This window comes from Talpa europaea (genome assembly GCF_964194135.1).
Source record: "Talpa europaea genome assembly, chromosome: 4".
Taxonomy (NCBI): Eukaryota; Metazoa; Chordata; class Mammalia; order Eulipotyphla; family Talpidae; genus Talpa; species Talpa europaea.
In genome coordinates, this window is record NC_140070.1 from 14,309,310 (window position 1) to 14,323,743 (window position 14,434).

General features: G+C 34.6%; 1 protein-coding gene across 5 annotated transcripts in view; it reads right to left on the reverse strand.

The window, feature by feature from the left end:
• The window catches only part of CLCN3 (chloride voltage-gated channel 3), a gene marked incomplete at both ends in the record, with an annotated part of 62,633 nt that overhangs the window by 35,011 nt on the left and 13,188 nt on the right, over nucleotides 1-14,434 (reverse strand). For 2 of the 5 annotated variants that reach the window (XM_084232309.1, XM_084232311.1), the window contains one exon: nucleotides 10,475-10,553. The exons of the other annotated variants lie outside the window; for them this stretch is intronic. In XM_084232309.1, the coding sequence (XP_084088435.1) occupies nucleotides 10,475-10,553 (79 nt within the window). Of the gene's footprint in view, nucleotides 1-10,474; nucleotides 10,554-14,434 lie in introns of those variants that run through there. 5 annotated transcript variants of the gene reach the window in all.

Sequence of the window (14,434 nt, forward strand, 5' to 3'; positions counted from 1 at the left end):
GGAGTGCCCACTAACAAAGGTTCACTGTGGCCCCTTTAGAAATAAAAGAAGTTTGGGTCCTTTTGTGACTCATTCTTTCAAAATGGCTTAGATTATAGCTAAAATAATTTTTTTCTGAGATAGGGATGATTGGAATAATTCTATGACTCTGATAAATACAATTAAATGGAATCTCCAGGGAGATATTTTTAACCTGACTTAAACATGAGACAGGTTTTAAGAAATAGGTTTCCTTTTATCCTATTTCTTACTCATTGTAAGGGGTTATTACATATACAGACAATTGAAAAATATCTTCTTGAATGTGAACTCAATTTGTTTTCAATTTAAAACAGTCATGAACTGGCTAAAATGATTCAGATTTTTACTTTAATATGAGATTTCACATATTTTATAGTTTATTCTGCTAAATATGAAAATCTGGGTAGTAAAAAGAAGGGGAACAAAGAAAAGACATTCTACCCCATTCTATACAGGGTAGAGAATGTTAGTTTCTAACAAGAAAACAGAAACGCCAACATATCCCACATTAGAAGTAATTTTAAAGGTACTGTTACCTAACAATTACTTTTAAATATTCCTAAGTTATCTTTTGTGTACAGTTCACTGCAGCCTAGATTTGAATAAAGTTTAACTTACATGTGTTAAAATGAGATGAACAAATAAATTATATGTGTTAATAAAATTTTTATAATAGCTTGAGCTATCCAACTTCAACTCTCAACTTCATCTTATTGAAGCAGCTTGTTGGTAGTACCACAAGTAAAAAGTAAAGTTCTCTCATATATAAACTAAATCTCTCATTCCCGAAACAATCTTTCAAGGTTGATGAAATAAAGGTAAGGTAAGGCTGCCCTTCAAAGATGCCTGTCTTTGTCCTCAGTAAAGTTCCTTACAGTTGGATTTTATTAACACAAAGTAATATGATTTACCCTGGACTTTCCATTTCTCAAAAGGCATGCAGCTCTCATTCACATTATCTGAAAAAGACGGTGGTATTACAGATGTACCAGAATACCTTCTGGAAATAATAATTGTGGTTTCTTAACCCAGATGTATTTCCTTGTCCTTTCCACACAAGATCCTCATACCAATTCAGTGAGATAGGAGACAGGAAAGAGAAAAACACACAGCAGAACACAGAGAACAAGATTCAGTAGTGGCTTCTGACTTTCAAATTCAGGCTTTTGAAATTCACAAAAAAGACAAAATCTGAAAAACAAATACTTTTGAGTTGTGATAGATTTGGGAGTTTCAAAAAGCAGTAAATCATGAACTGAAAAAAGATGCAGAACCTGTTCCACACAGCTGCAGAAGGTATGCTGACGGAAGTTTAGGGATTTGAGCAAACAAGAGTGTTACAATTGGCTTCAGGCTTTAACATTTTCTGCAAGCAAAAAAATCATACTAGCCACTTACAAGCTTTTCATAAGTTACTTGCATACTTTCTAAAAACCATCTCATATCATTAAACATACATGCACATCATTAAATGTAGGTCACTATAGTTCATTGTTGTGACACACCATAATTTTGAAAACCCTTTAGGTTATCTTGCATTTACAACACACGCAATGAACATATGTATACCTAGTTATCCTCTCTTCCAATGGGTATTTAAAATTTCAACTTTTTTCTTCTTTTTTTCCCCAACTTCATGTGCAGAGATATTCAATATTAATAATCAGGTATTTGTCCAAACTTAAAATAACCACATTATTGACTAAGTTTTCTTAGATTAGGGTCAGTATTTATATACGAGACCTTTATTGTTTCTGTACCCTCTGGTAAAAGTAACCAATTATTTTTAGGAAACTTCTATCGATCATTGCATGCATTCTTGTGGAGGATGTCACTGAAAGGTATCCTCCCCTTCCCAAATAAGAAACAGGCACAGGATTCAAGTTAGACTAATCAGATTCTAACTCCTAGAAATATAAATCTTGAGCAAGTTATAAAAAAACCATAGGAGTCTATTAATTTTATTGGCTGAATCCTCAAAAGGATATGCTACTTGCATCCCCAAATCGTGCATTCTAAGTAAGTATGATTTGAACATAGTAGCTCCAAACAACAGAACACAATCAAAGATTTTTCTGGACATCTTACTACCAGATGGCAGTGCTGCCCTTCTACTACCCAATGGCCTAACGGCAACAAAAAACGCCTAGTAAAAAAGATCAATTTCTCTTCAGAGTAGCCTAGTAGAGAAATTCCATGACTTGAATGCACTTCGAGCTCAGAAAGTCCTAGAGTCAAATTTCAACTCTGCCACTTATTAGCTATTTGATCCAGCACAAGTCACTTTTAACCTTTTAGAGATGATACTTATGTATTCTTATCCACTTCTAGAGTATGGTGTGTGGATTAAAGATAAAGTGAAATATCTACTATGATATCTGACAACAGGAAGTTAATGAATACAAGCTAATGTTTCTGCTAAAATATTTTGGTGTTAAGATTTCATCAGATGCATTTTATTACTTACAGAATATTAATCTTAACCAAAGATTGAGACTATGACAAAGGGGGAAAGAGGAGTCTTGTAAATTTGAGCAATGAATTCTTCTGCAACTGTATACTGAGCAAAAGCCCTATAAATTCTTTAATAGACAACAAAGCATTGTAATACCTGGTATAGACACAGAAACAAATGTCTATACTAAAATGAATGGTCAATAACCAACCTTTCCATAAAAAGGACATTTTCAGATTCAAATATCACTAACAACATTTCATATTTAAATATCACCAATACTAAACTACCCAGCATCTAGGAAAAATTACCAATCCAATCAATAAGCTATAACTGGCTTACAGTCTTCTTGAAAAAAGAATGTTAAGTTTTTTTGGCCTTGCATAATTTTTCCCATACATAGAACTTTATAAAACTGATGTATAGCTATGGAAACACAAATTCATTATTTACCACTATCTGTAATCTAAACAAAAAGTTTTTTAATTATCTGAGGAAAATTTATTTTTAAATTATTATTTTTCCAATGGGGAAAAGCAGACTTTCATAAATGATGCTGGGAAAACTAGTTATTCACATGCAAATGAATTAAGCTGGACCTTCACACCACATATGAAAATTAACTCAAAATGGATCACAGAGGTAAATATAAGAGCTAAAACTGTAACTCTTAAAAGAAAACACAGTAATAAATCCTGAAACCTTAGGTGAGGCAACAGTTTTACAGTGGTTTTAAAATCATTTTACAGGGCATCCCCTGGTGGCTCAGCAGTTGAGCGCTGGACTATGAAGCTGCCCCCAGCCTCTGCAGCACCAGTTTGTAATCCCCAGCTGCAGGTGAGGGTCCCACATGGTGCAGCAGACCTCTCCTGCTGTGCCCGCTGCTCTCCTCAGCAGCGTATTTCGTCAGTCTGCCTGTTCTGTTCCCGGCTCTGGCTCTGGTGAATTTTCTCACCCTCCCACGCTTCTGACTGTATACCCAGTGCTTGCATAAATAAATAAATAAATCTTTAAAATCATTTTACAAAGATAAAATACCAAGCCCAAGTGACAAAAGAAAAAAAACTAGACACATCAGATTTTTCAAAATCTATCCCACATAAAAGTCAGACATTGTTACCTATCTGATGTCTAATAGCAACAAAACTGACATTTATTGGCACTTAATGTGTGCCCAGAGCATTAATTTAGTATTTTACATATATTAGCTCATTTATTGCTCTCAACAACCTCATGAAATAGATATCCATTTTATAAATAGAAAAATAAGGCAGAGAGAGCCAAGAAACTTTTCCAAGGACATACAACTGGTAAGCAGTAGGACAGGTATTCAAACTCAAAAGTTTGACTCCAAAGGCATTTCTTACCAGGCAACACTGAGTAAAAATATAACTTCATTGGGCCTCTCCTGGTGGCACAGCGGTTGAGCGCTGGGCTGCGAGGCTGCCTACAGCCTCTGCAGCGCCGGTTGGTTACCCGGCCACCAGCAAGAGTCCCACAAAAATAAATAAATAAATAAAAATAACTTCATGATTTATTTGCTTGTATATTATAACATATATGTACATTTTTCTCTCAGAGTAGGTTAAGAACTGCTAGGTACCTTCTCCTAAAATACTGATGCACATGCACTGCACTTTCAAATAATTGATAAAATCCTACTCTTTACCATCATCACTCTTTGCCTTTGGTTCCAAACCACTTGCCCTGTATTACTTAAAATGGTGCAATGAAAAAATGCAATAATAATGTTACAGAGCAACCCCGATATGGCCTGACTGTGGGTCCTCACCCATGTTCTTAAAAGGTGCTTATAATGAGACTCAATTTCAGGCACACACAAAGAGGTTAATAAAGGGTTTATTTACAAAAAGGGGAAATGAAGAAATCAATAACTCAGGGAGAAAGAGAGAGATAAATCAGTGAATGGGTCCTACCAGTTCCGCTGAGCTAGAACCCTAATAGCATGCTGAAAGCAGCAAAAAACCAAGGACCCCCAAGGCCCACATGTCAGGTTACATACCAAACCTGGCTGCTTAACTCTACCCTCAGTTCCCAGCAATCTTCCTTTTGGTGGTGATGACATTATGGGATTTGCAGTCCTTGGTATCTTGGATTTCTTTGGTTTGGGTGGGGATGGGATCCATAAAACCCATTTGTGGAGTCTGTTCAGGACATCCTTTCCCCCAACAATATAAGTCATGGGAGCTGCTTTGCTACCAGTACTCATATCCCTATGCTTTAGCAAAGGTCTATGACAATACCATATCCCATTCTCATCCTCAGATTGTTCCAGACCATCTTAGGCCACAAAAGTCTAACTTTACCCTGGGCAGAGTTAACTGCACTTCAGGGATCACTTAGAAATGAGTTTTTACATTTTTTCATTATGACCCATAGCAAGAATTATTTTTAACTGATGACATATACAGATATATGTCTAAGTAAAATCAAAGTTTAGTGTATGACATATACTCTGATAATTACTGTTCTATTTTCTTTTTTTTAAATACTGGTCACAACTCAATTAAATTTCATGACCAACATGTTGAAAACTATAATTTTATAAACACTGAACTACAGAAATATACAGTGAAATTACCTGCTTTCACATAATTTCAGTCATCATTAGCAGCAGCCTGTTTGCTTCTCAAAGGGAATATCCAAAATAGTTCTAAAATAAAATATTAGGTAAATGTTTATTTAACAAGAGTGTTATTTATTACCTCACAGAAGATGTGAGAATAGTGATCCTTGTCATTAAGCTCATTAAGCAGGTTACTATCCTATCACATACACCAAAAGCATTAACAAAATTCAGAAAGTCCAAAATTTCAAACATTTCCTAACTACCCTATTTCTTCTGTATGTTAACAGCAACAAGAATAGTCCCCAATGTATTTTTCCCTCCCTCTGTGACCTTACTGATAAGAAATAGTCATCCTGGTCAGGGAGGAAAAATAAATGTTGAAATGTTGTAAGCTGATAGAGGAAGTTCCAGAATGTTAGCAGAAAGATAAAAAGGGTAATGATAAATATGGTGCCTAATACTTAGTAGGTAGTCAATTAAATGTTTGCTGGATAAATGAGTGATAAATAAAGTACAAGCTCTTTTAATTTGTTCCACCATCCATATTCACATTGAATTGTCATTTTTTTTTTCAAAGAATTGGAAGTTAAAGACAAATCCCCAAACAAATACAACCAATCATAGCTGAGTCCACTACCCAGTTCACTGTTTTCTTCTCTGTTTTGTTGGCAACCCAAAATAAAAAGCCACATTCCTTAGGTAGAGATGATAAAATGGATATTATTACAATTGCATTATTGGAAATGAGTGTCATGTTCACTTAGTATCTCTGTATGAGATGATTTGTATATTAAATGAATGAAAAGCTTTATAAAAAGCAATTTTTTAAAAAATTGCTTTTAAATATGGGAGGAATAAAGTGACAGAAACTAATAAAAAAATTTTTGACTTAATGAGGATTGTAAAGACTACCAAAAAGTGCAAATGAAACATATTTATTAGGATATAACAAAAATTTAAAATATAATTTAAGCCATCAGTCTCCTGTGATTCAGTAGACACAGAGCAGAGACCTGACAACTAGGAAAACAGTCAAAATTACAAATCTAATCTATGTGGCAAAAGATCTGCTCATATGTTGGAATCTTGATACACAAAGTATGTCTAAGAAAGATCACATCGTGGCATAAAATTAATCATAGCAAAGTATCAGAGAGCCTTTAAAAATAGAGCTGGAGGGCCTCCCCAGTGGCGCAGCGATTGAGCACTGGGTTGCGAAGCTGCCGGCAGCCTCCGCAGCGCCGGTTCGATCCCTGGCTGCTCCCCGGCCACCAGGCGAGGGTCCCACATGGCACGCAGATCTCTCCTGCCACCCACTGCTCCCCTCAGCAGTGTACTTCGGTCCTTCTGCCTGCTCTGCTCCCTGCTCTGGCTCTGGTGAATTCTCTCACCCTCCTGCACTTCTGACTGTACCCAGTGCTTGTATAAATAAATAAATAAATAAATAAATAAATAAATAAATAAATAAATAAATAAATATTTTTTTAAAAAATTAACTTCTTAAAAAAAAAAATAGAGCTGGAGATAGTAATATGAACCAGAACTTATTGAAGATTTTAAATTCAGAGACAGGAAAAAATAAATTTAAAAATCAGCTTTGTCTTACTATTGTTTTAGAATACAAATAGTTTCTGACATCAAATAAGCTGTATTCTTTTAATTTATAGGCACTTAGATGAATTAATTTTTAATAAGAGATTTAATTTTCTAGTTGGCTAAAAGATTACAAAAGTGCAATAAGGACCTGGATCCTAAAATCATTTTACAAAGAGACTAGAGTATTTCCCTATGGCAATAAAAACATCATTAACACCTGGGTTTCCAAAGAAGGTGCAAAAAACACAACTACTTATACTTTTAGAAGGGAGTAGAAATCAACAAATTCACCTATTACAATAGTAACAAAAAGCTTTTAATTAAACGTATCTCTGAGCTAATGAATGACAAGAAATGACTCTGGTAGAAACTTCTAAACTATAAACTTTTATTTCAATACGAAGGACATACTTTTTGGGGTTTTAAGACCGTTATTTAGTCTGGCATTCAAGTTCCCCTGGGATCTGGCACTCCTCTACCTTCTAGCTTTCAGTACTATCCCCTTTACGGACCACAGGAACAACAAAGCTAATCAGGGAACAATGTACTTGCAGTTACTCTCGCATTTAGTATTCTCTCCACCAGGAATGCCCTATCAAATTCCCTGTGTCCCTGAAGACTTGGCCTACTTTGACAACACCTGTCAAAAGGAGACTGATTATTTTCCTCCCCTAAAGTCTGACAGAAATGCTGTCTTTATCATTCACTAGAAATTATTTTTTTAATTAATTTCTTTGGGACTTTATTTTTAAACTTAGAAAGCTTTCTTAAGCTCCTACCAGACTCAAAATGCCAAGTCATTACATATATGTAATACACATGCATGTGTGTATATGTATGTACATACACACACACACAAGCAGTCTATCCCCATGATTAGAGTATTAGTCAAAACATCCGGATTAAATTTTGATTTTTCTTTAACATTTCTTTACCTTAGTTTTGTCAACTGGGAAATGAGGATTAAAACAGTACCTACTTTACAAATCTGTGATGAGGACTGAAATTATCTGTTACACATGAATGAACTGATATATACAGTATTTACAACAGTATCTGACAAACAGTAAATTCTACACTAAAGTATTAGCTATTATTAATACTACTATTGCCACCAACATCATTCTTCACAGCAGTGAGCAGTGTTTCTTTATCCAAGAGTCCAACAGATGCTTTGAAACAATATTCTTATTTAAAGGTCCTTCATGGAATAAATGGAGGCTTACAGCCCCAAAGATCAAATCCAACATAAGGGTCTGGTAGAAAAAAAATGATTCAACCACTAAACTAGTTAAATGTCACAAATAAATTAAGGAAGTCAAATTGTATAAAACTAACAATCCAGATAAACCAAGGTTTCTTTTTTTCCTGATAAAAATGGTAACAGACATTTTATGCAAGAACTTGATATTTCTGTACAGGAAATGTACCCCCAAAAGAAGACAATTTCTAAAATATTCTCTTAATTTCTAATCAATCAAAAATATATTAACAAACTTTACTTTGAAACTACTAATTTCCAATCTCTATTACTAACTGAAGTAGGAAGCTTCATCATTTGCCATCTTACCTTGAAAAGCAGTATTAAGTTAAACTTATCCCATTAAGGTAAATCCCTGGCTTTAACACTCCAGGGATTTAGCAAGTAGATTATAATATTTACTTTATTGATATTCTTTACAATATTATATTTTTATTATCTGCCTCTTCACTGTTTATCAGCCTTCAGAGATAGTTTGTCATTGTAATTTGTTCTCACAAGAAAATTGAGTCCGATTTCTTGATTTTCTTGATTTATGGTTTGTTTACACAATTCTAGTTTCTTTGTGTTGACCCATGGCTACAATGGGTCACAATTATGGAGAACAAAATTTTACTTTAAATACTATAGTATAAAGTAATAATCAGCTGATCTGTACTATAATAACAATGTCGCTTTCAAATAGCACTGTTTACATTAAGTCTCATTAAGGAATAAGGAACCTACATTGAGTTGCCACGAGTTGGACTAATTTAAGCCTTAAGCAAGATTCCTAAATGACTCTTTATGAAAATACAATAGAAATGAAAAACCTGTATTTTGGTAATAGCCATATCAGTAACCATCCTTCCTCTCACAACAGCTTTCACTAACTACTTATTTGTATATCTGATACAGAAATGGAGTCTACAAGTAAATTCTATCAGACTGTCAAGCTTAATACTGACAATTTAAATTTTCCAATACCAGGCGTTCTGGTTTATTATCATCAACAAACTGATGTTGTAATAGGTCAGAGAAAACACAGTCTGTCTTGTTTTACAGCTTAATTACTGATTAGCAAATAAATGTGACAAGTGAATAGTCACCATTCATTCACGTTGCTTCCTGTTCAAAGAAATTCTTACAAAAAACAGGATGGGAATATAGGAAAATGGAGAACTATGGTCACATTAAGAATTAGAAAATAAAAAAAAACTTCAGGTAATAAGATTATAAGGAATTTTTATTGTTTTCTTTTAGGTATTTACTCAAATATTCTAAAATTACATGTATATGGATTTATATATATTGAAATCTTAGGAGGGCAACTCTATAAAAAAGCATAATATGTAATATGATCTTATAGTTTTTCTGAAAATCTGAAATGCAAACTTTTACTAACGATAGCATAATAGAGGATAATATTTCAACTGGTCAGACTCCAAAACACTATAGCAGACACAACTGAATCAATAAATATTTGTAGAACACTTTGACATTTTTTTAATTCCAATGGAACTTAATACTAAAAAAAGTTATCAAAATAGAAAATAAATTTATAAAAAGTGGTTAAAAATGCTCAGGAAAAATCATAACTTCCTTGTTTACTTCATAATTAGAAGTTTATGTTAAACTGAAAGTGAGTTTACAATATCAGGCAATAATTCAAATTAATGTCACTCATAAATGAAGAGATTTTTATTAAGGTTCAATTTTTTTCCCAGAATAACAGTTGCCAACCAATCTATTTTTAGAATAACTGTTAGAGGGTTGCTCTGTAACATAACCAGTTTTAGAAAAATTAAAAAAGAGCAGTTTAATTAACACCGGAATCAGTTTTAAGGAGATCAAGGTAGTGTCTGCAGAAAGAATAACATGAATGCTGGGTATTTTTCTGTTGTTCTTTTTTTTTTAATAACCTATTGACCATTTTTTCTCTGATGTGTAGAAATTACCCTAAATGTTTTTATCATATCAATTTTGACAAGATACCTGCGAAAGACAATGCCGTTAATGTTAACTAGCTGAAATGCACATTAAATGAAAATATTAATATGTAAATTTGTTTATCTTTATTACCATTTTAAAGTATTCTAGAATATAGGTAAATTTACTATATGGTATAAAAGCTACACGGTAATTGGCAGCAGCTGAAATCGGATGGAACACAGACACACTTAATTTCTCTGTGTAAATTAAAGGACATGTTTGCCAAAGGAAGAAAAAATTACTTTGTAGGTGCTAAACAACATGACTTAAGCCGGATGTAAAAGCAGATTAATTCATTTTCGCAGTGAAGTAAAAAGAGGATTTTCCCACAGAAGATGGAGTCGGAGACAGAGTCCGATGTGATCTAAAGCAGTATCTAAAGCAGTACTAATCTGCACAGAGAAAACAATCAGGGACTACAGAAGCATTCCAAAGGTTACATTTGCGGCTTACGAACAACACAGGGCAACCAAACAACACACTGCAGTATTGAAAGGACAACCAATAACCTGTTTAAACTAGAGAACCACCCAGCCACATGCAAAACATACCAACAGAGGATTCATAGCAATGGCATTACCTCTTTTATGTAATTCCCTCAAGGGAATATTGTCTCCTCCCCCGTCATAAGGCAAATAGGGATCAGAAGCAGCATCCATGATTAGAATTTTAAAAAAGAAGAAAAAGAAAAAGAAAAGCTTGCTAGCTTAAAAAGACAGTGGCATTTTTTCTACCCCTGCTGCAGCAGGCAGGGGAGATGCCATATTTGATGAGGGTTAGAACTGCATGTAGTTTCACTCGCTGAAGCAACTGGGTTCTTCCACAGTGGATGATGTCATCAAAGGGAAATTATCGCAGCTTGGTTGCTAGTGGCTACAATCTAGCAAGGTTTAGAGGCGGAACAGCCTTCTTAATCAGGTCCTGCTACGTATGATGATGACTAAGCGCCAAGCATAACAGACAAAACTGGTTTGAGAATTTTAAGCTCCAAGTATTACAGACAAAACCGGTTTGAGAATTTTAAAGCGCTCACAATACAGCTTCTATAGATAATGTAGGCAGCAACTATATGGAAACAATAGGAACACTTCTTTTCTATTTTAAGATAAATATAAAAGGAACAAAGTGTGTTTAATGCAAAGATATGAAAAATAAATTCTAGATGTGGACAATGCCCTTTTTCATTTTTAATGCAGAAAAATGGGAGCAATGCTATAATACGGTTGTGACTATATAATATTAATGTGCTCATTTTAAACAGTAATGTGAGTTATGACAATAAAGAACTCAAACAAATCAGACTCAATAGATTTTTCTTAAAAGTCTATTCTTTATCTAAAATATACTGCAGACTTCTACTGTGAATTTTAAAAATGTAAACTGCAATTTTAGTTTTGACTGAACAGCTGAATAGTGTTTTACCTCACTAATCCCCTTAGGCGGGCTCTTGTTTCCCTCCTTCAAGGAACTAGCTAGTGAGACACTCAAGCTTTTGAGGGGAAAGGAAGCTCATCAACATACTAAGTAACTTAACTGTTTAATGTATATGAAACTAGACAAAGATTTACTTACTAGGTAGATAACTTTCCTCTCTTATCTTTCTACTTTTTCTACTTCACAAAGATTTTGTGCTTTTATAAGGGGAGAGAGGAGGCTTTTAGTAAAACATGTCCTGAAGTTCTCTCTCTTTATTAGTAATTTTTTATTAAATGCAAAAATAAAACAACTTTTTGCTTGAAACTGTCATTCAAAAAAATGATGCCTTTTTAGAATCAAAGTTCAAAATTTTACAGTTACCTCTGAGGTGAGTCCTATAGATTAAGAGACTCCTGAAATAGCCATGTTGCTTCAGTGCCACGAAATAAAAAGATGGTATTCCTTAGACAGCACTACACAACATTTAGGATACATATAACTTAATTTAAATATGTAATTGTTCTATGAAACAAATGGGTAAATGTGAAATACACAAGAACAAGATACTTGATTTTAAGTACTTACTCATTTAAGATTTAATAGTGGCCTTTGAAATATTATCAACTTTCAGGAATATATGATGAAATATACACATAAACATTGCATATGCTACATGCATATATAAATATATAAATAAATACATATATTTGAAACACATATATGTGTTATATATAATAAAAAAGAGAGCAGGACAGTAGTTAAAATGATAAAAGTTTTTATTCAGGATAATTGCAAAAGAGGAAAGAGACCTCAACACAGAACCGGGCTCAACTCCCGATAACACAAGGAAAAGTGCAAATTTACAATCAAGGAGCAAAAGGGTGGGGTAGGAGTGTCAATGGATAGAAAATTATGAAAAGGAATCGTGGGGTGAGGGGGAATTGTGGCTGAACAGAGCTAACAAGATTCTTTCAGGTCACAGGCCTAGGAGATCAGAGCAGATACCACCTGCAGAATCGCAGAGAATGAGAGTAATAGGGCCTGGGGGAGAAAGAAATCTAGCTAAATCAACTTAAAAGAATTCTTGCCAAAATTGGGTGATGCAAAAATTGGACACAAAAGTCACGGCCTAACTGGAAAGAGGATTAACAGGAACCTGATTTACTTTTAATCAAGGAGAGTCTTTTTCTTTCTGTCTGTCTGTCTGTCTAAAAGGATGTATTTCAGATTTATATCAAAATAATCGGGGGAAATAGGGCATACCTGGTGATGCAAGGGGTTAAGCACAGCACTGTGGAGCAATCTGCACCCTCTGCAGCACGAGATAGATCCCCCGGCCAGCCACGGAGCATCCTACATGGAGCAGCAGACCTCTCCTGCCTCGCCCGCTGCTCCCCTCAGCAGTGTACTTCAGTCAGTCTGCCTGTTCTGTTCCCCACTCTGTCTCTGGTGAATCCTCTAACAACAACCCTCCCCCCCCGCCCCCCCCCTCCACACACACACAGACACACATACCCGGCATCTCTGGCCTGTGCCACAGCACTTGTATGCATAAATAAATAAATCTTTAAAAAAAATAATTGAGAAAAAGGAAAACTACAGGCCAATCTCCCTAATGAACACTGATGCAAAAATCCTCAATAAAATTTTAGCTATCAGAATCCAACAATGTATCCATAAGATAATTCACCACGACCAAGTTGGATTCATTCCAGGGGCACAAGGATGGTTTAACATCCGAAAATCAATCAACGTTATCCAACACATCAACAAAAAGAAATATAAAAACCATATGATAATATCAATAGATGCTGAGAAAGCTTTCGACAAAGTGCAACACCCATTCATGATAAAAGCCCTTGAAGTTCTTGGGATACAAGGAACATACCTCAACATCATAAAGGCCATCTATGACAAGCCAACAGCCAGTATCATTCTCAATGGTGAAAAGCTGAAAGCAATTCCATTAAGATCTGGAACAAGACAAGGATGTCCACTCTCACCATTGCTTTTCAATATAATACTGGAAGTCCTAGCCAGGGCAATAAGACAAGAGAAAGACATCCAAGGAATCCAAATAGGAAAAGAAGAAGTCAAACTATCACTATTTGCAGACGATATGATATTATACATAGAGAACCCCAAAAACTCCACAGAAAAGCTAATTCAACTCATCAATCAGTTCAGTAAAGTGGCAGGATACAAAATCAACACGCAAAAGTCAGTAGCCTTCCTATACACAAACAATAAATCTGAAGAAGAAGAAATCAAAAAGACTATCCCTTTTGTTATTGAAACAAAAAAAATCAAATATTTGGGAATAAATCTAACAAAAGAGGTAAAGGACCTATACAAAGAAAACTATAAAACACTGTTAAAAGAAATAGAAGAAGACACAAAGAAATGGAGAGACATCCCCTGCTCATGGATTGGAAGAATAAACATTATTAAAATGGCCATCCTTCCAAAAGCAATATACAGATTCAATGCTATTCCAATCAAAATTTCAATGTCATTCTTCAAAGAAATAGAACAATTATTGATGAAATTCATATGGAATCACAAAAAACCCCGAATAGCCAAAGCTCTCCTGAAAAAAAAAGAAGGGAATGGAGGCATCACACTCCCAGACTTCAAACTATACTACAAAGCCATAATCATCAAAACTGCATGGTATTGGAACAAGAACAGACATACAGACCAATGGAATCGAATAGAAAATCCAGAAATAAACCCACAGATTTATGGTCAACTAATCTTTGACAAAGGAGCAAAGAATATGCATTGGAGCAAAGAAAGTTTGTTCAATAAATGGTGCTGGGAAAACTGGGTCGCTACATGCAAAAGAATGAAGCTTGACCACCACCTCACACCATACACAAAAATCAACTCAAAATGGATTAAAGAACTAGACATAAGACCTGAAACCATAAAATATATAGAAGGAAATATAGGCGAAACACTACGTGATTTGCACATCAAAGACATCTTTACAGACACATCACCCAAAGCAGTGATAGTGAAGGCAAAGATAAACAGCTGGGACTACATCAAATTAAAGAGCTTTTGCACAGCAAAAGAGACAATAACAAAAACAAAGAGAAACCCCACCAACTGGGAGAAT